The sequence below is a fragment of the Eurytemora carolleeae genome, unplaced genomic scaffold (genome assembly GCF_000591075.1).
Source record: "Eurytemora carolleeae unplaced genomic scaffold, Eaff_2.0 scaffold1049, whole genome shotgun sequence".
NCBI classification, from domain to species: domain Eukaryota; kingdom Metazoa; phylum Arthropoda; class Copepoda; order Calanoida; family Temoridae; genus Eurytemora; species Eurytemora carolleeae.
In genome coordinates, this window is record NW_019396942.1 from 73,809 (window position 1) to 97,716 (window position 23,908).

General features: G+C 33.5%; 3 protein-coding genes and 1 long non-coding RNA gene across 11 annotated transcripts in view; all 4 read right to left on the reverse strand.

The window, feature by feature from the left end:
• Window positions 1-611: 611 nt before the first annotated feature.
• On the reverse strand, window positions 612-6,831 carry LOC111710358 (suppressor protein SRP40). Of its 2 annotated transcripts, none has more exons than XM_023484423.1 (5): window positions 6,658-6,831; window positions 5,815-5,938; window positions 3,822-3,849; window positions 3,200-3,287; window positions 612-2,033 (listed from the first exon to the last, which is right to left on the reverse strand). In XM_023484423.1, exons 1-5 carry the CDS (start codon window positions 6,670-6,672, stop codon window positions 1,635-1,637), a joined length of 654 nt encoding a protein of 217 aa, XP_023340191.1. In that variant the 5' UTR covers window positions 6,673-6,831; the 3' UTR covers window positions 612-1,634. The 2 variants fall into 2 exon arrangements, with proteins under 2 accessions (XP_023340191.1, XP_023340192.1); XM_023484424.1 differs by having other exon boundaries at window positions 3,212-3,287; window positions 6,658-6,830.
• A 1,027-nt stretch (window positions 6,832-7,858) lies between these two features.
• On the reverse strand, window positions 7,859-8,557 carry LOC111710359 (uncharacterized). Its single transcript, XR_002767044.1, has 2 exons — window positions 8,407-8,557; window positions 7,859-7,955 (listed from the first exon to the last, which is right to left on the reverse strand). It is a non-coding gene; the product is annotated as an uncharacterized LOC111710359 (long non-coding RNA).
• Window positions 8,558-8,643: 86 nt separating this feature from the next.
• On the reverse strand, window positions 8,644-20,275 carry LOC111710360 (uncharacterized). 7 transcript variants are annotated; one of them, XR_002767046.1, is made up of 18 exons: window positions 20,129-20,275; window positions 17,923-18,053; window positions 17,617-17,709; window positions 17,003-17,101; window positions 16,751-16,859; window positions 16,460-16,585; window positions 16,128-16,283; window positions 15,847-15,921; window positions 15,558-15,648; window positions 14,333-14,429; window positions 13,220-13,326; window positions 12,640-12,698; window positions 12,229-12,311; window positions 11,638-11,686; window positions 11,049-11,167; window positions 9,777-9,854; window positions 9,513-9,526; window positions 8,644-8,830 (listed from the first exon to the last, which is right to left on the reverse strand). XR_002767046.1 is itself a non-coding variant. In XM_023484427.1 (16 exons), exons 1-16 carry the CDS (start codon window positions 20,219-20,221, stop codon window positions 10,379-10,381), a joined length of 1,488 nt encoding a protein of 495 aa, XP_023340195.1. In that variant the 5' UTR covers window positions 20,222-20,275; the 3' UTR covers window positions 9,856-10,378. The 7 variants fall into 7 exon arrangements, 5 of the variants coding, with proteins under 5 accessions (XP_023340195.1, XP_023340194.1, XP_023340193.1 ...); XR_002767045.1 differs by lacking the exons at window positions 8,644-8,830; window positions 9,513-9,526 and adding an exon at window positions 9,545-9,556; XM_023484427.1 differs by lacking the exons at window positions 8,644-8,830; window positions 9,513-9,526; window positions 9,777-9,854 and adding an exon at window positions 9,856-10,430 and having other exon boundaries at window positions 16,751-16,808.
• Window positions 20,276-21,725: 1,450 nt separating this feature from the next.
• The window catches only part of LOC111710354 (probable ATP-dependent RNA helicase DDX43), a 16,291-nt gene continuing 14,108 nt past the window's right edge, over window positions 21,726-23,908 (reverse strand). The window contains exons 23-26 of the mRNA XM_023484417.1: window positions 23,102-23,165; window positions 22,855-22,944; window positions 22,225-22,335; window positions 21,726-22,031 (exon numbers count right to left, since the gene is read on the reverse strand). Of these exons, the coding sequence (XP_023340185.1) occupies window positions 21,857-22,031; window positions 22,225-22,335; window positions 22,855-22,944; window positions 23,102-23,165 (440 nt within the window). The 3' untranslated portion in view covers window positions 21,726-21,856. The remainder of the gene's footprint in view (window positions 22,032-22,224; window positions 22,336-22,854; window positions 22,945-23,101; window positions 23,166-23,908) is intronic.

Genomic DNA, 23,908 nt, shown 5'->3' on the forward strand with positions numbered 1-23,908 from the left:
AAGTATTAAGCAACTGAGTTTTATTTAGCTTAAACTTTGCCTCCCCCCACCCCCACTCCTTTAGCTTTGCAAGACGTTTGATATTTTAAAAAGGACATCTCACAAAGGTTCATATCCCTTTATTTTGGAATATATGTTAAGCAATTACAAAATCATTTCGGTGAATTTGATATTATTTACCAAATGTTGTTAGGGTTTCCTCTCACGCAAATCTGCCCCTTTAGTAAAAGTAAATTCTGCCTATATTGAGCATAAAGTCTGACCGCGTCAACCTTGTTGCACCGGCTAGTCCAGTCCATAGAGCTGGTACAGTAGAAACTGGGACTGGAAAGGTTGACCCGGCTCGAAAATTCAAATGTACTACGGCTGCCCGTGCTCTAAAATTGTCGCTATCTATCGACCTCCAATCTATATATCTAATCTATGTTTCTATTTTCAATTCTAATAATGATTCAGCAAAATGCATTTTTACATTTCTATAAATAAGTTTACAATCACATCCTGCCTCGGCGAAAATAAACCAGCGATGAAATTATATTTGTTGAATTCTATTCTATTCTATTGAATTATAAAAATTATAATATATAAACAAACTAATTTCACAATAAAATATACTTTAGAATATTCCAAATGAGAAAAGGAAAATTTAAAATTATGACCCCAGGGAACAAACTAGGGTTTGCAGCGAAAAGGGAACATCGTTCCGAGAAAATTTTTCGCGAAAAAAAATGTTTGCGAAAATTTTCGCCTTTCGTTTGCTAGCGAAAAATGCTAAATTTTTGCGAAAAAATTCCAAATTAAAAAAATGCGAAAATTCATCAAAAAGACTAAATACCTATGGTTTTCGCGGAACTGTTTTTTCGTGAAAATTTTGCTTCTTTTTCGTATTTTACGCTCCATTCATTTTCGCGAAAAAATGCGGAATTTCACGAAAAAATGCGAAATTTCGCATGAATATTTTTTGCATTTTCTCACGAAACGTTTAGTTTGCTTCAAACCCTAGACCAAATGAAATGAATTGGAAAGGGTTGCTGAACTACCTACCCCCGGTACATATCCTGAACCACTGAATCTTTAACTGTGAGTTAGTAATTCTGGATTTGATATGGCGATATGTAGTGACCTAGCTCATATTGATCAAATTCAATCCCAGATTTATCAAATATAATAAACTTAATTTTTAACACAGTAATTCCCGGCTAATCTATAGAAAAGTGATAAAACTTTGCATAAGGCGGGTGATAAATAAGATAATTCCCCTTATATATATAATCATTTTTCTTTTAACACAGATGATGATTAAATCTATTATTAATTTTAGGCTGTAACAAAATATCATCTAAATGAAGATTGGATAAAGATCACTTTCCATCTGAAATTTTAAGTTGAATTTCAAAAGCCTCATGATGTTTAAGGTAAAAAAGTTTGTCTTCATATTCGCTATGGATAAAGTTATCCATATCTTTTGAAACTCAAAAGGGGATAAGGGGAGTGGTCAAAACCTAGCAAGGATAGCTAAGATCGAGGAACCAAGCACTTATCTCTCCAATTCAAAAGTTGTCAGAGTGTATGTCGAGATCAAGAGTTGCAGTATCGCGCTATTTCACTCGAAAGTATCAACTTCTGGACATTATTCAAAATGTTTCATCAATTTCATCCAAAATTCTCTCTAGCTCCTCTAGTACTGTGGATGTAGAATCTGCCAATGAACTACTTGATGTAAAAGAACTATCTGCAGAACTGGAACCTGGATCCCTAACAGAAGCTGAACTAGTATCTGAAGATTCAGATGAAAGTTTAGATGAGGAGAAACTAGTATCAGACGACTCAATAGAAGTATTAGCCGATGCAGATGATTCAGATGGCAGAGATGTTGGTGGGGGAGTGGCTGAAGAAGAAGATGACGAAAATTTTAAATCAACTGAAGACGACATTGAGGATATTGATTGGTTATTGTCGGTCCATTCCTCCTGAGTTGTTGTTGGATTAATTTCTTCACTTGAGTTTACAGGAGCTACTGAACCAGTTGCATTCTAAATACAAACAAAATGAATTATATTATTACAGATGTTTTCCCTTGGCCTGTCCTAGCCTAATTATATCCAAAAATATTGGCTGCCAAGACATTTAAACAGATAGCTCATTGGTCAGAAGTGAACAAAATCAAATAATGATTAGGGGGGAAGGGGGGGTCGTTGAATACAATTTTCTCTGGAATTGCAACCATTAATTCTAAATATAGTATTGCGGTATTAAAATTATGACAATATCTTGACAAATCAAATCAAATGAATATCTAGACAAATCGAATCAAATCGAATTGAATCGAATCAAATCAAATCAAATCAAATCAAATCAAATCAAATCAAATTAAATCAAATTAAATCAAATTAATCAAATCAAATCAAATCAAATCAAATCAAATCAAATCAAATCAAATCAAATCAAATCAAATCAAATCAAATCAAATCAAATCAAATCAAATCAGGCTGCTAGGGAGTCCTACTTTCCACCCTCCAAACTCGAAATGAATTTATTAGTTCAAGAATAAAATGAGGTCTTATAGCTTGCACAATGACTAATGTTATCGTTTAAGAACAATGTTAATTTTTACAACAAAAAAAATAAAAAGAATGTATTCTAATGTCAAAATTTGGAAAAGAAAATTAAAAGTAATTTTTCCCCTTTTAGTAATTTTTATAGATAATAAATCTATTCTTAGGCGATTTTTATTTTTATTTTTTTTACTTGAAAAGTTAATTTATTTAGTTTAAACCACTACACACTTGTGTCTGTATGAATGCCTGAAATTGCTTGAAAGACAAGTGCACTTACTTATATTACAACTGTTTCGTTAATTATACAAGGTAAATTTTTAAATCAAGGTTTGTAAATTTCACAGCAGCACGATAAAATATCAACATGAGCTTTCCAAAATGTGGTCTAAGTTGACAAAATCTGGCACGATTCTACCTTCAATTAATAAATAAAAATCTATACAAATATCTTAAAAGTATCAAATTACACCTATCTCTCGATTAAAAGTGTTCAATATTAATTAATAAACCCAGGGCTTTAAACTAGCCCCTGTTGAGACTCTATGTGCTCATGTAATATACGTACTCTATGTACTACCTGGGTACTAACCGTAAACTAGCCCCTGTTGGTGCTCATGTAATATACGTACTCGATGTACTACCTGGGTACTAACCGTAAAGTCTACGATGTAGGATGCGATCCCTAGCACTGTAAAACAAACCAGTACAGTACATAGTACACATAAACCCCTTCAACATATATTTAAATAACAATTATAATTTGATTTGGCCAAATTTATTCTTTCTGTATACAAGTTGTTCAGACAGAACAAAATGTGTTTTCTTTGAATTTATAATTTTTGTTAAAATTTTCGATACATAACATTAAATGGAAAGATTTATTGAACAAAAATGTATTCTACAAGAGGCTCAACTAAAGGAATTGAGTCTTTGCCACAAACTCTGATTTTCTAATCACTATATCTTTGGAACCAAATGTTGTAGACCTTAGATATTTCAAACTAAGAATTCTGTTAGATCAAATAATCTGAGTTTGAAATATCAAAGGTTTACAACATCGGGTTCTAAAGATATTGAGGTTTAAATATTTGATTTTGTTCCAAAGACCCAATTCCTTTGTAATATCCTAAAAAAGAAAGTTTTGAGGTTCTCAAGGTGTAAGGTTATCATGCACTGAACATAAGTTAAAATTCAAAAACGAACACAGAAGATATTTCGGTTTAATTTGAGATTGATTTAAAATTGTTTTTTAAATTATATTTCCTGATAACTCCACCATTCTTGCAGACACCTGATAGTATAGCGTTGGATTAGAAATATTTAAGTAATATTTTTACAATCAGGACAATTCATAGTTTAGTTCTTCCAGTACAAATTCACAACAAAAATTGTATCTTGGGTGTGATATCAAGAAAATGAAAATAAATTTTGATTAAATTCTTTTGGAATAAGAATAAAATTGATATATGCACTTTGCAGCTAGAGATGGGCATCATTTGAGGTCATTATTTACACATTTAGAGTTTTTTTTGCTTAGAATCTGAAAGAATTAAGAAAACTGTTTCTCTCACTCCTCTCACCAATGATATTGACCAAAACAATTTTTGAAGACAATTACCAAACAATTTCTTTTATCGGAGGGAAAAATAATATTGGTTAATATCTGTTGGTCAGGGTAAAAATATAGCACTGCTCACTTCAGTTTAAGCATCATGAGCGGGGGAAAACAGGCGGCCATAAGACACAACATTTTCACTTTCCATGCCAAACATTATCTCTTTGCCTTCCGGCAGCCATAAGCCACAACCGTTTAATCTTCCATGCCACAAAATGAGAGTTCCGGCAAATATTACGTTTTTAAATGGCACATTTCATGTTTTGAAGTTCAAAAATCCCGCCACGTCATGCAAAATATATACAGGGTGAGTCAAAAATAGTGTGATTTACGGCGCCTGATACAAAAGTGTACCTTTTTCTGTGCAACTCTTCTGTATGGTGTTTTTTAAATATTTTTTGAAAATTGTAAATTTTTTTTGGTACTCTAATGGTCCAAAGAAAATCCGCGAACTCTTTTTTCTCTCAAAAGCAAAAGTTTTGAAAAGCAAAAATGTGTATATTATTTATTTCTATCAAAATCTAAAATTTTATAAAGATTGAATCACAGAATCACAGAAAATTGGCAAAATTGTAACAAAGAAAATTCGCAATTTTCAGTTTTGGTCTAATTTTTAAGGAAAAGTTTGAATTCTCTAGTTCCTTTCTTCTTAGTTTATTCAAAAGTTCAAAAATATACGCTGTTCAGTTGAAACTTGAAGAACCATTGAAAAACAACTTTTCCTTTAAATTAGAACAGAACTGAAAATTGCGAATTTTCTTCGTTACAATTTTGCCAATTTTCTGTGATTCTGTGATTAAATCTGTATAAAATTTTAGATTTCGTTAGAAATAATTTATATACACATAACATTATAGATTTCGATAGAAATAATTTATATACACATAAAATTATAGATTTCGATAGAAATAATTTATATACACATAAAATTATAGATTTCGATAGAAATAATTTATATACACATAAAATTATAGATTTCGATAGAAATAATTTATATACAGATAAAATTATAGATTTCGATAGAAATAATATATATACACATAAAATTATAGATTTCGATAGAAATAATTTATATACACATTTCGATAGAAATAATTTATATACACATAAAATTTTAGATTTCGATAGAAATAATTTATATGCACATTTTTGCTTTTCTAAACTTTTGATTTTGAGAAAAAAAAAGTTCGCGGATTTTTTTTTGGCAATTGGAGTACCAAAAAAAAATAAAAAAAATTTCCAAAAATATTGAAAAATTTCCATACAGAAGAGTTGCACGAAAAAAGGTACACTTTTGTACCAGGCGCCGTAAATCACACTTTTTTGACTCACCCTGTATATAAAGATCTTTATAATCAAGCAAACCAAACAATGATGTAAAATCGATCTTCTTTGAAATTGAAAAGCAGTTTATCATCTGAACACCTAATTCATTAATCTGTAATAAACTTTAAAAAATTTCTTAAAGGAAACATCTTTCGCGGAATGCTGCTGATTAAAAATCGCAATTTCAATGCACTAAAATGGAAGACCGAACAGTTGCGGCTGCCGGAAGACAAACAAGCTAATATGTGGCATAGAAGGAAATAATGTTCTGGTTTATAGCCATCTGCATTCCCCCACTCGCAGCACACTATTCACCAGTTTTTCTTTTCATCTGAGGTCTTGATGTTCTTCTGTTTAGTTCTCCCATAAATAGTTTTCCATAATCATCATCATCACTGCTAGACTCTATCTCAGCCAGGTTCACTCGTTCATACTTTATCTAGACATCGTCCATCGTCCATCATTAATCGTCAGAGTCGTTGTGATTGTCATCATTATCATAATCATGGGAGTGCTTAGTTTTTGTAAGAGACTTCCTCAAATTCTTTGTGAGGAAGGATAAAAGAAACTGATCTAAGAGGGTAGGAAGGCAAGCCACAACAATTTCTCTTCTGAGCCATATTCTCCTGATTCTTTCGCTCGAGCCACCTGGAAATACTTGTCCTTCCAAAATATCTTCTGGGGTTTTAATGTCTTAAACTAATGTAAATCCATCATTTATGTTCTTAAAACATTTTACGTGCATTTTCAGATATTCCTTGTATGTCATTCTCATTGATTAAAAGAAACTTTAATCAAGCCAGTCAGATTTAAAAAAAATATTTTTATATTTAAGGATTGGACGCCTTTTAAAACAAAAGAAAAACGAGGATTTCGGGGTGGCTCGGACGAGAATTTGTTCTGACTGGCTTTCCTGCCCTCGATCAAAGGTCGATTATGGTTCCTTCCCCCGGAGGCCATTACTTCTATCATTACATTGGTCGACCATATGACGTCTCTTAATTTTGGTCGTAAGAATTGTCTATCTATCCTTCAAAGTACGACAAAAGATTATACATTTTTAGAGAGAACGGGCTCTGAACACGTCTTTGCACTCATTAGGGGACTTTTATTACTATTTCAGATATTAATACGTTTGATAATCAGGAAAAAACTTACCCTACCCCCAGACATTTTCCAGCACTTTTTTATAGTAATCAGTCTACAAAAAACTATTAAAGATTGATGGTTTGGTTTCTGTTGGAATTACATTATCTCGAGCAAGTTTTTATGATCAACTTCATTTTCTGGAATACTAAAATTGATTTTAGCTTGATCTGTAATAAAGAGTTTTCTAATATGTCTCGAGAAAACCCACAACTTTTTAATAAACTCGGTTTAAAAGATTATCGGTCTAGGAAGGCAGCAAATTTAATTGTATCAGCAAATTTAACATAAAATTTATGAAAAATAATAACTCGTAATGTTAGTACATAGAGCTAAGCCACAGGATTAGATGGGGTTCTGTCTCGAATATAGGAGTTTTATGGTTTAAAAGCTTGAAAACCCAGCTTTGGCTGGAAACCAAGTTTATCCTTAAAAATAAACCTACACAATTTAGAATAAAAGCCAAGCTGAATACATTATCATAGTTCTACCGACTTATTCAGTCAAAGTTAAAATCAAATCGGTCAAATGGTTATAAGTTATGATCGGGCATCCAAACAAACGAAATGAGATTATTTTAAATACATATTTTAAATAATTTAGCAAAGAAAGAAACAAGATTATATCTGCAGGAAACCATTAATGTCAGAGATTGAAATGAAAACCGAATTCTAATTCTATAGATATGTGACTAAAGTTCCACGTAATTATCTTAAATCAACTATATATTATATGTACTAACTTGAAGACTGTTTACCTACTGCAGGGTAACTTGGATCAATACATTTCTGTAGAAAGCATATGAAAAGGTTCACATGTGTGCAGGATGTTCAAAAAAATGTTAACATTCCAATAAAAAAGATTCTCAACATTTTACATAGCAGTGCTTGGGTCAGAAGAATAGTACGCCCCCCCCCCCCTCCACAAAAAGTTGAAACATGAATAAAGCAATGTGCTCTAAATTCTTCTTCTACATTTTTTTCTTAGTCAAGAAGTTTTGTAGAAATTGTTTTGAAATCGAGCGTTAGTGTAAAACATATTCAAGGGACCCTAAATTAATAAGTCAACAAAATCATATCAGTACACACTACACATCATTAGGACACCTGCAGTATTAACCAGCATAATACATATAATGACATATAATAACCACTTCCGCAATTTACTTCTCTTTGTTAAATTACAAATCTAAGGTAAACATTTTGAGCACAGAACAGATTCAAAATTTATTTTGCTTTTTGAAAATACTACAGTTAAATCCAACTCATACTACCGAGGTGCGTCTTAACATGAAACAAGTTGTTTAACACCTTTAACAATTGAAAACTTCGGTTCCCTCGACTATTGTAACACTCATTAATTTGCGCATAGAACTGATATACTTTTTTACTTGATTTTTATCTAGATAATTCAAATGCAAGTATATATGAAATGGCAATGAATTGTCCAACAGATCCTTGATCCATCACAATCCCTTCCAGATCATTCTCAATCCGTCAAAGGCTACCATTGTGAATCTGACATTGCCTTCTTTTAAGGAAGATCACTTGAAATGTAGCTTTATGCCTAAAATGTACGGGATTACACACAAAGGATGAGAATGTAATGATGACCAGAAACTGGTTCCGTTGAACAATTTGAATCTGAATTTTTCAGTATATGTCACAATTGCGTATGAACTATATGATTGGGCAAAAAAGAGAACAAGTTAAGTTGCAGGGAACCAATGTTTTTAGAAAAAAGGCTGAATAAATTCCGTACAGTTGTCTCTGAAATCTCATGCTTTGTGGATAATACTATATTGTGAATTCTGTACATTTTTAAGGTAATAGCTTATCTACCAACGGTTTACAGAATAAATTTATTTATTCACATTGTTCACTATTGAAATTTTACATTAAAGATTGTTTAAATCAAGAAACATTAAATAGGCAATACATTTTAAAAACATGTCAAGATGCTGTTCAATCAAGTTTTATTTAACATTAGGTACAAGTTTGAATAAACAAAATTAAAAACATTGAAGATATTGGTCAGTGATTTTCTAAAAATTAAAGATAAAACCATATTTTAACCTTTTCAGGTATGTATCATGATGTTGATTTAGAACTATCTAGATCTTGTTGTTAGAAGTAGAACGCCTGAATTCACTAAACTCTGCTTCAGGTCAGGCTTGAACAGTCTCCTAGGCAACAATGTAAGCTTTAGTTAACAAATCATAAAGAGATTAAACAATAATGAATCGAATAAAATTATCAGAATCAGGGACAGTCAACAAAGAAAGAAAAAAAGAAAGAGAAAGGATGACAAGAAGAAGAATCAAATCAGAACTTTACTCTATCAAATGTATCCAATTTTTAAGATTAAAAATTCAAAAATAATAAATTGTTAAAAAGAAATAGGAAGGAAATTTAGGGGAGAAAATATAATGGAATCTTGCTTCTAATCCCATTCCAATTCCCAATCTTGATTCTAACCAAAACGTAGTACCCAATAACCAGAATATAATCCCAGCATATAGATCCCATACCGAATTCAAATCCCAGTCCAGATTCCAATCCTGCTGTTTACTCTAAACTGAACTAAATCCCAAAAATGATTCTAACCCTTTACCAAACTATATCCTAATCCTGAAAACTGTAATACCAAACAAGATTCCAATTCTGATTCTAACTATTATACCAAACGATATCCCAATTATGATTCTAAACCTTTTTACCAAACTAGATCCCAATTCTGATTCTAACTATTATACCAAACGATATCCCAATTTTGATTCTAAACCTTTTTACCAAACTAGATCCTAATCCTGATTCTTATCCTTTAACCAAACTAGAGTCCGATCTCCATCTAGATCCAAAACTCACCTCTACTCCAATTCCTAGATCAGACATTCTTGTTTGTAGAGATACTAAAATATTTGAATATTGATAGGATTTAAATATTTCAACAACCATCAAAACAAAACTAAAATTAAGATAATTTGAAAAAAACAACAACATTATCCCACTCCTCCCTCCCACTAATTTTTGATACATTTACAATAAATTAGAAGAATTAAATTTGAGAAATCCGGAAAATAATATCAATAACAATTAAATGAAAAAAAATAAAAAGATAACAACTTTCACCTGTTCAGTGCAGTTTTATCCGACAATGTTCTCTGCAGTGATTTCACTGGACCCTAGGCTGGCATATAAATTGAAACTCTGAAATATACAGTATACACATTTATCGCGTGGCCTCTCAAAAAAACACTGGTTTTAAAAGGCTGGATCTTAAGGTTTTGAGAAGAGTTCCAAATATTATCAGTTTTACTTTTATTAAAATTCTATAACCCCACCTCACAAACAGTGAAAGCTTGGGAGTTGTGTTAGGTTCAATTAGTTAAGGTGTAAATATTAAAACTATAACATAGTGTCAATTCAATTCAATGCAATATGTGTACAAATAGATAAAATGACAAAGTCATCAAGTAACCACTGGCATAGACTATGGATAAAATAATTATTTAATCTAAATCCAATTGACACAAGTGCCCTGTCTGTAAACGCAGTGAGCGTGCATTGTACAATCAGAGCTACCGACTAGATTAAAATGTGAACAATTTGAGACAAAGGGATTGACGAAAATATATTTTAAGCGAGAATTAAAATCAATCTATTAAAAAGTCTAGATAAATGACCCGTAGAAAATCTTGTATTATCCTCAAAATGAGGCAGTTCTAGTCTTCTTAAAATGGAAGAACAAGAGCAGTCTTGGGATTGTTGCTGGAGGTATACAATCTGCAATAAACGAATACTGAATAAGAGAAGTGTATTTTCTAAGTCTGCTAAAAGTACGGTAACAAATGCTTTTGAATTTTCTCCCGTAAATTCGTCATCAACAAAACTATAATTTTTTATATATAAATTTTTGCTTGACAACATCCAATAAAAAATATACATTCTATTCTTTTCTTTTCATCTATGTGCACTATGCACATTACACAATACACACCCTTCTTTACTTTGACCATGTGAAAAATCTGTCGTTAAAATTGGGCTCATTATAAATTTAAACTAGCACGGATCCGGATCCAAGGGGCAAAAAATATCAACCAAAAAATGTTAAAAAAAACTATTTTGCCTTAAAATCCAAAGCTTGGACTGTTAAAAAATTAGATCATTAGAAACTTCCTTATCTCTGAATAGTTCATTAAGTTTTAACATAAAAATAAAAATAAAAACAGAAAAAGAAGAAAATTTTTCGTTTGTTCAGAAAATCCTTAAAGAAATGTTCTGACCTGGATCCGGATCCATATTTGTTCAGTGTTGATCCAGGATCCGGGTGGTCCGGATCAAAAAATAAATGGATCCTAAGATTTGGGAGGGGGGTTGGGAAGGGGGTTCAAATTGTATTACCTCCGTGAGCTTATCTGGAAGAGAACTAAAATAACAAGGTTGATGACAAACCCTGCAGCAGATAGGACAATCAGGATCGAGAGTCCTGAGTTGCCACAAAACCTGACCATAGACCAGCTCTAAATTACATTGTATTAAGTTCTTGACGCATAAAGTGAAGCCATCAATCTTGATAACTTTATCAAAATTTATTCTCAAGGAATAAATTTTGTGACGAATTTAAAGGGAGAGACCGGCTAGACATGAAAGTTGAACTGAGTTTGCAGAATTGTAGAGAAATTTTGCAGGATTCATTTGAGACTTATGAGATTTTAGTACGGTTTTAGCGCAATTTCAATCTTAATGTCAATATCGACGATAAAAAATGTTGCAATAATTTTAGGAACATATTTTTCGAAATATTTATGTGTAGAAATCAATGGTAAAATATTTCTTTATCATCATTATATTATGAAGTCCTTTTACTGCACTTCTGATATCAATGAATTTGAAGTCCTTTGACTGATCAGTGATCAATGATCTGAATATTACGTCTAATGACCGATCAATGATCTGAATATTACATTTAATGACCGATCAATGTTCTGACCTGTCTGAGGATAGTGTAGAAGTGGAGTAGAGACGACCATAGAAGGATCCTTGAATATATATTTAAGCTTAAACTTGAACTCCTGCATATGATCAAAAATGGCCAAAAGGGAATTGAGGGTATTTTGTGTTAGATAGATTAGATCCTAAATCCGGAAAAATTACCCCGGGCCACTGATCCCGAGTGAATCCAAATGGAAAAACTTCAACTAAAAAAATCAAAAACCATTTTGCTCTTGAAACGTATAAATTTAATATTATTATAACCTTCCCAATCATTTCATTGAAATTTGTTTTTACCAAACAATTATGGATTTTTTCTAAAATAGGAAGACATGTATTCTCAAGTTGTGACTATTTCAATGAACATTAGAAATAGAAATTGTACAGTGTAAATAGACCCTTTTCACTTACATATTGTTTTGCTAAGTTACGAGCAAAAATATTTGCTTTGTAATAACATCAAAACGCTTAAGTATTGCTATACTGTCGTCTTTCTATTCCATTGTTTTCTGGTTATCACTTCAGAATTGGGGGGGGGGAGATTCAATTATAAAAAAGTCCGAAATTCCTCAAGTTTAATGAACTGTACCTAAACAAGTTGCTTTGTGTATGAGATCCGCAGCAGATGGTATTGAGAAGGAGTTTGGTGGCCGCTAGTCCCCAGATAGTTGCCTGTACAGTGTACGTAGTGATGGGAAATAACATAAGTTACTTTTTTAAGGACTTAATTTAAAAAGGTTCCATTTTTGTTTCTACAATTTTTAAAATTGTTCGTTTTCAATATTTACTGATCTTAAACTTTGTCCATTGTGCAATTTTGACCCTGGATAAAATAAATGCAAAACCATACGACCCTAAAAAATTTGGTTTTTTGGATGATAATTCTTTTATATTTTCTTGAAGGATAAAAATACAGCAAAGTTTAAAAAACCAAACTTTTAATGCTGGAATAAATATTAAAAGTTGTTTGAAAATAAACCAAATTGATCAACAATCCTACCTGAACTACCATCAAACTAGTAGAACTATAACTTTGGCTCAAAATAAACTCTTCACAATCTAAAAACACTAGTTTCAATTCCCAAAAAATATTCTAAGTTAAGAGTAGGGGCGGGGCCCCGGGGGGAGGGGAATGGGGGAACCTAAAATTCTTTGATGGTTATAGAAAAATCAGTATTGATGGCGGCTTATTTAGGGATATCCCTACTCACAATTGAAGGGGCTTCCCGTACCCATCAAATTTGAGGTAACACCCCCACCCACCCCACCCCGGCCCCACCCCAAAAAATGGTAAGCCTTAGCTTTGGGGAAATAACAGTTTAAGCTCCTTATCCTTAGGTTTTTCAGAAAACACAAATTTGACGGTTTTAATTTTTAAAAAATTACTACTCCCCCCACCCCCTCCCCCCAGTACAGGAAAAATATATGCAATCTTTGTCATAATTTTGATGCCTAAGCTGGGAACTTTTATGATGAATACCCATCTCTTGATCTCAATATCCCCAGTGGGCACTTGAATTTTTAATTCCGATATCAACAATTCAATAATTATCAGCTCAGGTATAATTAACAATTTTTACCTGTACAGGAGCTATTAAAGTTAAGACTGTAGAACTCCATGGGGAGGTTGAACCCTAGGTTTATGGGGAGAGCCACATGTTCATGTTTTAGATCAAGGTCTTCCTTCCTGAAAACATTTGTTGACTAAAGGTAACTGGTGAGTGTAATGTACCGTTGTGAATCGGACATTCCACTCTATACTTGGAGGGTCGTCCATTTAGTTAATAGTTCAGGCGCGCAACTAGACATTTGGTTATGGGGGGCTAGGGGGAAATTTTTGGCCCCCCCCTAAACATTTTTAGGGGGGGGGGGGCAAGAAAAATGTGTGTTATACTTAAACAATAAAAAACTAACCTTACCAACCGGATATTCAGTAAGTCAACACATCCGATATGAAATTAAACAAGAAATCTATTCTGGTCAGGGGCGGATACAGGGGGGCGGGGGGACATTCGCCCCCTCTGACAGATTCAGGGAGGGGCGTAGCCCCCCCTGAATTTGGAATTTTTTGTTCCTATTTTCATAATATCTTCTCAATAGCATGCTTAATTGGGAAAGAAACCCTAGTGCAAAACAGGAAAAATATCTGTCTTAATAAACTATAATGTGAAAGACTTCTTAAGGGAGGGGCATGCCCCCCCTTAATCAGGCTAGGGGGGGGCCTGGCCCCCTGGCCCCCGCCCTAGTTGCGCGCCTGGCAACGTTCATGTAAAAGTGCACTATGGACTTAAGCCATGATTCCTCCCTGTAACCACTTGATCCACTGTGCAGAGTTGATCAGACAATAATGTGCACAAAGTAAACATTAACCCCAAAATCTCCATCTCGATTGATGATTAACTCGGAATTATATATCTCTTTCGGGCTACATCGACAGGGCAGTCCGCGTCAATGATGAATCTGTATCTACCCGATCTGTGGATCAACCATGCCGTACACGGAAAACATTGGAATGAAAGTCGTCTTGTTTCTTCATTATATTAAACGGCTATGGATTTCGTTCGTTCCTTTGTAGCCCTAAAATCTTTTTAAATGTACTTCAGTTAAACAAATAACAGCAAACTTGGCGACATTTCTTAATAAAACAAAGGAAGACGACTAGTATTTCACTATTTCTTCTACCCAATACTTACACGTAGAATGTAACTCCGTTCATTGTAGGATAGGATTCATTGTTGTAGGTTACACTGGGTAGGTAGGCAGGGTCTGCACGCAGAAGAATCACACCAACTAGAATAAGACAAGAAAAATTATTTTAATACCCCAGACAGTAACTTTTTTTGGAGAAGAAGGGACTTATTACTTTATAAAGTATCCATCACTTTAGAGACTTTTGACGAAATTTTCAGTGATCCTCCATTTTTAACGTGGCATGTCCGATTCACAACGGTACCGTTAAAGCTTGGTCCGATAAGATTATTTGCAATTGTGGTTTCTCTAAACCCTGCAAGAGTAGTGCAAACCCCGGAAATCGGCACTGGTTTATAGAAGACGACATTCATATTGTTTCTTAATCTTAACAATTGTAGTAGACTATTTGCAATTGTGGTTTCTCTACACCCTGCAAGAGTAGTGCAAACCCCGGAAATCAGCACTGGTTTATAGAAGACGACATTCATATTATTTCTTAATCTTTATAATTGTACTAGACATTTATTCTACCTAAAAATGATAAAGTGTAATTTAGACGATGTGTAACTGTAAACCATATTTCATAATTGTTCCTTGTTGAAAATCTGCACTTTAGATATGTACACAAGTTATTTATTTGGTGGTTAGTCACTTGAACTGTCATGTCATCGGAACTATCGATATTTTTACTTTTATTCATATTGACATGTTTTGATTGAGTTTTGCTTTCTAGTTTTTTGTTATATTTTAAGATTATAATGTTTTACTATTTGCATTTTAATTGTTGTCATAATTTTATGCAAATAAATAGTTATTTATGTGATCTACTTTATACTGTTGGTGGCCCAAGTGATATAATCTAATTACTACATTTGGAAGCAAACATCTTAGAAACAACAACAACTGTCGAAATATTCAATAGCTCAAACAACAGTAGGTCGGACATTTCAGCATCTAATTTTAAAAATTCTAGCAGCATAGATTAAATGTCGTCGTGCTTATACCAGTACCGAATAGGGTTTGCAAAACTCTTGCATGGAGTATAAAAGTACCTGCTACAGAAACAATTAATGTATTGTCAGAATTAAACACTTTCACGCTAGAAAAATTACGACATCGCCCACATTATTTAGCACATCAAGGTTTCAAGGATACCACTGTGAATCGGGTATGTCCCTCTTTTAAATGGAGGGTCCCTTGAAATTACGTCTATCAATCTTTTAATACCTTGAATGTAAATTGAGAACGCTAGAACTGTTAGGCCGAGAAGAATTAGGTAAACTCGTGAACAAAATCTCAGGAACTTGGAGCATATCACCTAAATTCAAATTCATTCTGTCATTTTCTGAGATATGAAAAAATCAGGCTCTCTTTGTACTTGTGTTAGCTAGCACATGTCTTTCTCTTTAATACATATAACTTTCTAAGAGATAATAAATACCTCTAAGAAATATTAGATACCATTTAAATAATGATCTCCTGAAAAATTAAAATTGTTTTATCTCAGGAAACTTACTTGAGGAGCAGCTGTTTTCTTGAACATGTTGGATATTTTTCCAGGTTTACTCTTCCTACCGTCATACCCTGACTCCTGAAACAAACAGATAAAAATTAAAGACGCTCACAGGTTAAACATTACTGGTGTTCTTTTTTTCCCTCCTGAAATATTTTTTTTTGCAGTATCATGACCCTTCAAGAAAATGCGTACCCCTGTCATTAAAATTTCCAACTGTAAAATATTTGCTTGAAGTCATTTGAATGTCGTCTTCGGGCGGTCATAAAACTTGCGTTTAAAACCTGTGCAGCTACAGATACGTAGAAAGCCGAAGCTGTGGCTACGGCTAGAACGAAGATAGGGAGGACCGGATCATTGTTTTCAGACATTTCCTTGAACTTGTTGGATATTTTTCCAGATTTATTCTCAGTCTTTTTCTCTTTATCTGACGTACACTCCTGAAACAAATAGATTATAATGCAAAAACTGAACAGGTATGACAATCGACATTTGTGTTAACTGATCAATATAAAGGTCGTCTTTTACTTAAAACTACGCAAGTAAAACAAGACCTTCTTGTTTTGTATTTTTCCGATTTACAGCTGTCAGAATTATTAGTGAGTCATAAACTTACGTTTAAAACCTGGAACGAGATGTAGAAACCTATTACTGTCGCTACGGCTAGAACTAGGATGGCGAGGATCGGATGCATGCCCAGAATGTTCACATTAAGCTTGTATTTGATAGTGTAAAACACAGCCTAAAAGAATAAAAAATAATTGAAAACTCATTGAGACTGAATTTTCACACGTACACAATAAACATAACGGGTCTATAATTAGCACAAGTACGCCATTTTGCCGATAGACAAAGAAAAAAGGGTTGCTGACATCCTAAACATTCATTCTTATTAATTTTCTTAAACCTGCTGAAGGAGTCCTAGAGAATATGCAGAGTCCAAGAACAACCAGCCACACACCAGACTTAAAAGGGCTGTTTGCATACATTTCTTTAAGCGTACTGAGTCACATAACCTACAAACCAAACCAATTTTTCCTTTAGTATTTAAATTTCTTTGATGTATACATTAGATTTAGTTCTCAATGTGAATTATAACCAACATTTGGTCAAGGAAATATATAAAATGATCAGATTGGAAACGTATGGATAAACTTACAATCTGCAGGTGAAGAGCTTGAAACGGGCAGCATTATATCCAGAGATGGTCATTAGCAGCTGAAACAATAAGTACCTCAAATCTGCACCCATTGCTTTCCTTTAAAATATTATATTTTCTTTATTGTTTCCAGTCCACTAGTATTCAGCAATTAAATTATATATTACAATTCAAATTATGAATATGCAAATTTGACCTGCACTATGATTATATTTAAGGGTAAAAACTTAGGGTAATGATGCATCTTTTATACTTGACATCCCCTCTATTCACTTCTGACCTACTAACTTTCCGATCTTTCTGCAATATCCGACCAATATGCGCCACAACTGTTTATTTTACATAAATTTAAAAAATTTCTGGGCCGAGCGATGCGGCAAGGACAGGCTAGAGCGCCGACCGCCGCTGCTAGGACAGGCAAGGGGGCCGGACATTGCGGCCGCATGTCCAACTAGCAGCTGTATTTAAAACCACATGCAAGTATGTCAAAAGTAAACTGCGGATGTGGCTTTCGTCAGACATGGAGTATAGCTAATGTGAGTAGGTCGAAATATACACCAAGGAATATAATTAAGGATTAAGGGGGTTGAAGCATACTCTAGGAAATAACTTACGAGATATAATCCGGAATATTTCTGATAGCATACACGTCCTCGAAGTAGAGGTATCCCACCAGGTTTCCGCTAAATCCAAACCCAAGAGTTGATCTTCACAAATATTAATATTATTAAGTTTTAATGAATTGGTTGATGATCTTTCTGATATTGTTTAGATAAAGGGTCGATCATTTTTTATGAATGGTAGATATATATCTACCAAATCAAAATAATTTACATAAATGATTGATGATCTATTTGATATGATTCAGGTAAACATAAATTATCTACCGAATCTAGTTAGATGAATGGTTGATAATCTACCTGATCTGGTTTGTCTGAGAGTAGAGGATGATATGGTTGATAAGAGAAGAGTATGAATTGAGGAAGATGGTGTAGTAACCAAGCAATATATACACTATCATTAAACCACACAACCAGGGATACTTGTCATACTAGAGTAGTATATAAACCATCATTAACCTGGTTAACCAGGGATACTTGTCTATCTAGAGTAGTATATACACCATCATTAAACCACATAACAAGGGATACTTGTCAAACTAGAGTAGTATATAAATCATCATTAAACCAAACAACCAGGGATACTTGTCATACTAAAGTAGTATATAAACCATCATTAACCACACAACCAGGGATACTTGTCAAACTAGAGTAGTATACAAATCATCATTAAACCACACAACCAGGGATACTTGTCATACTAGAGTAGTATATACACCATCATTAACCACACAACCAGGGATACTTGTCAAACTAGAGTAGTATATACACCATCCTTAACCTGGTTAACCAGGGATACTTGTCATACTAGAGTAGTATATAAATCATCATTAAACCACACAACCAGGGATACTTGTCATACTAGAGTAGTATATACACCATCATTAAACCACACAACCAGGGATACTTGTCATACTAGCAGTGTTTCGGATCCATATCATTTTGATTCGGATCCGGATCCGGATCCGGATCCGCGGATCCGCATCCGTGATGATGGATCCGGATCCGAGGTAACTTTTGATTCTGTGAATCGGATTTTCCCTATTAAATGTTATGCAAGGTTATAATTTATAAAATGTCGTCATTAATTTACTATTATATAAATGTAAACATTAAATTATTAAAAATAATTTTGAAAAATTTTCGTCATGTAAAATGTAAATGATTCATTTACGAACCATTTTGATTTATTTATTCCATGGTTTTGGTTAATTTTTGGCGCTACCCGGATCCATATCAACGTTTCCTGATACGGATCCGGATCCGACCAAATGATACGGATCCGACCAAATGATACGGATCCGACCGGATCCGGATCCGAAACACTGCATACTAGAGTAGTATATACACCATCATTAACCTGGTTAACCAGGGATACTTGTCTAACTAGAGCATCATTAACCCGGTGTCGCGCATCAGTTTATCTCCCTTATGGTTTACCATTTCAACACATGCAATGTTAAGGTATCAGAAGTATTGTAATTACACTTGCCGAATGTCTAGATGGAGGGAACTCCCGGACGCCATGAGCGTCCGCTATGCAGACACGAGCCTCCCAGAGTTACTAGGCAGACCAAGCCTCCACTTTGCAGAAATGAGCATGCACAACATATCAAAATGTGCCTGTGTAATACAGGAGGTTTTTTTTAACTTGTGTTTTAAGTTTAAATAAAAGATTTTTTTGAAATTTTTAGACATAGTGCCTAATTATGACATTTTTTACACGAAATTAGGAAAATATTTAGAAAAAAAATTTGAATTGAATTTCATTTCATCTTTTATAATCTTTGATTTCAGCGATACCTTTTTTTTTGAAGTTCAAATTAAATCTTAAAAATTTGTATTTATTATTTAAATCTTAACATTTTTCAAAAAAGGTATTGTTTAAATCAAAGATTACAAAAACAAACCAAGTTTACTCCAGAAATATTTCTCCAAATATCTTCCTTTCTGCGTAAGAAATGTTTAAGGTTTTAATATAAATCTTATAAACCACTTTGAGTCCATATATGTTTCCAATCATGACAATCAATGAACAACTCTTAATCTTTAGTAAAATTCTTATGCCACTTCGTCAAAAAAAGTTGTTAAAAGTTTTCATCACTCAAAAAACCCAAGATTTAAAAAAAGCTGTATGGTGGAGGCTCGTTTACTGCATAGCGCAGGCACGGTCTGCATAGCGCAGGCTTTGTCTGCATAGTAAATCTGAGAGGCTCGATGTCTGCATAGCAGAGGCTCATGGCGTCCGGGGATTTCCTCCCTAATGTCTATGATAATTAGTGAATTGATTTAAACCTCATCTGTATCTCGAGTATTTACAATTTGTTGGAAACTATAAAAGAATAGTGATATTTGTAACGAAAAAACAATTTTTGGTGTTTTTCCTATTCACAATAAATTTTATAGCAAAATATACCTTTAATTATGTATTTTTTTTTTCTACTGGTTTACCATGGCTTTTGATGTTGAAATGGTCGTAGCAATATGATTGACTGAAGGATTTTACCTGGAATGAGAAGAATTTTAACTTGTGTTCAGTCTCCTTTTCAACCACCATGTCCTTCTGGGAACCCCGAAGCCGCAAAATAGCGCCAACCATTATACAAACGAAATAGTTCGTTGATGCTATCTGAAATAATTTCAGATTCCTACGTTGCCTTGCTTGAAAATTACCCAAACTTGTTCCAAATTAGTTTATAAAATACCGAATTTAAATTAAAGCAAGAAACGTGTTTAAAAAATATAATAAAAATAGCGGTCTCAAACGAGTTTTATAATAGAAGTGAGAGGAAAATTCTTAAAAACAAGTGAAAATCTAATTTTAGAAAAGTATACCAATTTGGGTAATATTAGAAGGGGGTTGAATATCCGAATTAAATTCAATTTAAAGATTTGCTGTACATTTAGATTCACCAAAAAAGGCATTTTTTGCTAACTTAATAAGTGGAAGCCTATTAGTACCCTACCCATGATTTTATGGTTTAAAAGATTTATTTTCAGTTATATTAGTTGTTTTTCGATTATTTAACATTAAAATCCATTAAAAGCAGCCAATTTGGATTTTTGTAAAAGTACATTTATCAAAATGTCTTAAAATTCCAAGTGGAATACAAATTTGCTTCTGTAAAATGATTTCAGAAAATGTTCCACTCTTGATGGTCATGCATTAAATGCTCTAATCCATATTGTATTAACAAAAAAATAAATTATATATATATATATGAAGATAATTAATTCAGAGGTACATCATTTTTCGTGTCCCAGTGTACTGTCTCTGGGCGGTAAAGTGAACACATGACAGATGTCTCAACCTGACGTGGGATCCATTTTCACATAACAATATCAGCAATTAACTTTCCTGTACTTTGGTATTCATAAGATTTGAACGTTTTGACTTATAGTCTTTCAACCCTTGATCATGGAGATCATGGTGTTATGAAAACAGCTTCATAAGGTAGTGTATTTTTCGACCTACACATATCCGCCATACTCAACTTCTGACCTACACCAAATCCGCTATACTACACATCCAACCTACTAGCACGTGGTATTACAGTTGCTATATGGACTTGTGGCCGCAGCGCCCGGCCCAGATATTGTCTTAACCTAACCCACAAATAATACTAAAATAAACAGCTGGCGTAGGTCCGATAATGCAGTAGGTCGGAAAGTTAGTAGGTCAGAAGTTCGGTAGGGGGGATGTTGCGTATAGACGATGTAACATAACCCTTCAAACTCAAATTTCAACTCTTAAATTACTAGTGTAATTGCCTGGCAGCAAAGTAGTAAATGGGACGGTAATTATCTGCATACCATGCGTTTAAAAGTGACATGCCTAATTCACAATGTTTTATAAATTGAATCATTTAAAAAGCACGCACAGGTTTGAAGTTTAATAACTATTTCCAAGATAAGGTTAGCCAACCAAACCGTTGTATAATTATTTACTCCTGCCAAATTATAAAATCTCTGTTGTAATGTTCAGTTGTAATGTTCATTTAACATGTAGAAAATGGGCTCAACAAAATTAATTATTTTCGAGGATGTGCTTCAGTTAAGATTTCAATGATTTCCCTTGACGATATTAATAAGTTGGATGTGTATTAGAAGGGTGGGTTCACACTATTTATTTACTTGAAGCATACATATACTATAAAAATAATACGGTGCAACAAAAACAACAATTTGAAATTTGATCGAAAAAATAAATCTAACGAATTCGACTACAACAAAATTAACGCTTCCTACAATCTCGAGAAATGTGGCCGGACTCTCCACACTTAAAACATCCACTGCCACGCCCTCTACCACCACCTCCGCCAAAACCACCACCACCTCCACCGCCGCCCCTTCCTCCTCCTCCGCCGCCTTGAGGACAATCTCGCGCATAGTGACCATCTTCTCCACAACTTGAAAAAAGAAAGAAAAAAATGACGAATTTTCCTTGAGCTCGATTTGTTTGCGATAAAAAATGTTTTGTAAAAGCACAATGATTTTATCATTTCTAAATTTACGTTTTTTCGAATTTGAATGGAGAAATTTTTATTTGTAAATAAATGATAATCTCTAGAATTGTTAAGCCATTTAGACATAAAAACTTACTTTCTGCATCCACTTCCGCCACCACCTCCTCCTCCTCCCCTACCTCCCCCTCTGGATCTTCCACCAAACTGTGCATCATCCTGGTCCCTCTTAGCCTTCCACACTGTAAACCTGAAGAGAGCTTTATTGGCTTAAAATCTTATTACTGTTTGTATGGAGAGTTTACCTAATATCATTTTTATTTTATCATCTCAGTCCATATCATAAAAATAAACATCTCAGTCCATATCATCAAAATTAAGCGACATTCTGGTTGTTCAGTGTAATATGTAGGGTACCCTTGATGATGTATATTACAAAGATTGAAATGCAAACATAATAAATTCTGATCAGAAACAGTCTTTAATGATGTAATTCAATTTGTACACGATACTCTCGCTGTCGTCGCTGATTGCGAGCAGCTTTATGTTATAACGCTGAAAATGACGTTTTCACTTTTCTAGGTTCTACTCCACTTGTTCTGGTTTACAACTAATAAGTAACTTGGTTATATGTTGAAACGATTCCAACGTCGTTTTTAATTTTCAAATTTTTAGTTCACATGCACTGAGTTTAATTTCTAATAAATTCTTGCTTAGCTAACCACCCAGGTACAGGTTGACCAGGGATCTATCATGATTTAGTGTTTACCTGACAGCTTCCTTAGCTAACCACTCAGGTACAGGTTGACCAGCATCCTCCAACATAGTTACAAGCTCAGGGGCTTTTCTCCAATCCTCCCTAAAGAAAGTGTCCAAAAAAATGTTTTTGTGTCATCTAAAATCCATATTTTACAGATTTTTAAACACGAATTATTTCCCCCTCCGCTTTCCATAAAAAACCTTGTACTAAATTTTGACAACCCCCCTCCCGCCATTTAAATTTCTATGCAACTTACCTAGTAAAAAGGGATATGCTGGTTCCAGTTTTCCCTGCTCTCCCTGTTCTTCCAATTCTACACAATTATAACTGTAAAATTTCAGGGAATTGGTCTTTTCCTGAATTTGATTCTCAATAAGAACATTATTTAAATTGAGTTTACATCTCAGTTAATTTGACAAAATTTGAGCAATGCTACCATTTTTATGCAACCACCATTTGTGTATTATAAATGTCATGGGATATCGTGCTGAAGGACAAAAATTAATGAGCAACGACTTTTCCTTTCTCAATACAGGAATTGAGACCAGTGAGATAGGGTAAAGTCGACTTATCAATCATTTGTGACTACAGGGTGGCCAAAACTTTTTTGAACAAATCCGTACAAAAATCCGTACATTTTCAGAAGAAATCCGTACAATTTTCGAAAAAAATCCGTACAATCCGTACAATTTTTTTTTAAAAAATCCGGACATTTTTTTAAACCAATCCGTACATTTTTTCAAAAATCCGTACATTTTTTTAAAAATCTGTACAATCAGTACAATTTTTTAAAAAATCCCATTTTTGAAAAAAAACATTAAAATTCAATTTTTCTTTCATTGTCCTTTGTGTTCAGTTCATGTAAGAGGGTTTAAACTATAGAGAATAGAATATATGGAGAGGAATTAAAAGAATCTCACGGTATGAATTTTTTCAGTCCCTTTCAGTCTGAAAGGGAGTTCAAAGTGTACAAATCATGTAAATGTTCACAAATTATATGCAGTAGAGTACATTAATACAGTATGTTCCCTAGACTATTCATTTCAATTTCGAATTTTTTAAA

What these genes read in the sequence shown, in the direction of transcription:
- LOC111710358 (XM_023484423.1), bottom strand. An exon ending in TCAGATGAAAAGAAAAACTG is followed by an intron (nt 3,850 to 5,814) that starts GTGAATAGTGTG and finishes CTATACTATCAG; the next exon opens with GTGTCTGCAAGAATGGTGGA. An exon ending in AAGAATGGTGGAGTTATCAG is followed by an intron (nt 3,288 to 3,821) that starts GAAATATAATTT and finishes TATATGTTGAAG; the next exon opens with GGGTTTATGTGTACTATGTA.
- LOC111710360 (XM_023484425.1), bottom strand. Translation starts at nt 20,221, where the DNA reads ATGGTTGGCGCTATTTTGCGGCTTCGGGGTTCCCAGAAGGACATGGTG. An exon ending in AGAAAACAGCTGCTCCTCAA is followed by an intron (nt 15,649 to 15,846) that starts GTAAGTTTCCTG and finishes ATTTGAATTTAG; the next exon opens with GTGATATGCTCCAAGTTCCT. An exon ending in GTTCTCAATTTACATTCAAG is followed by an intron (nt 14,430 to 15,557) that starts GTATTAAAAGAT and finishes GTCTTATTCTAG; the next exon opens with TTGGTGTGATTCTTCTGCGT.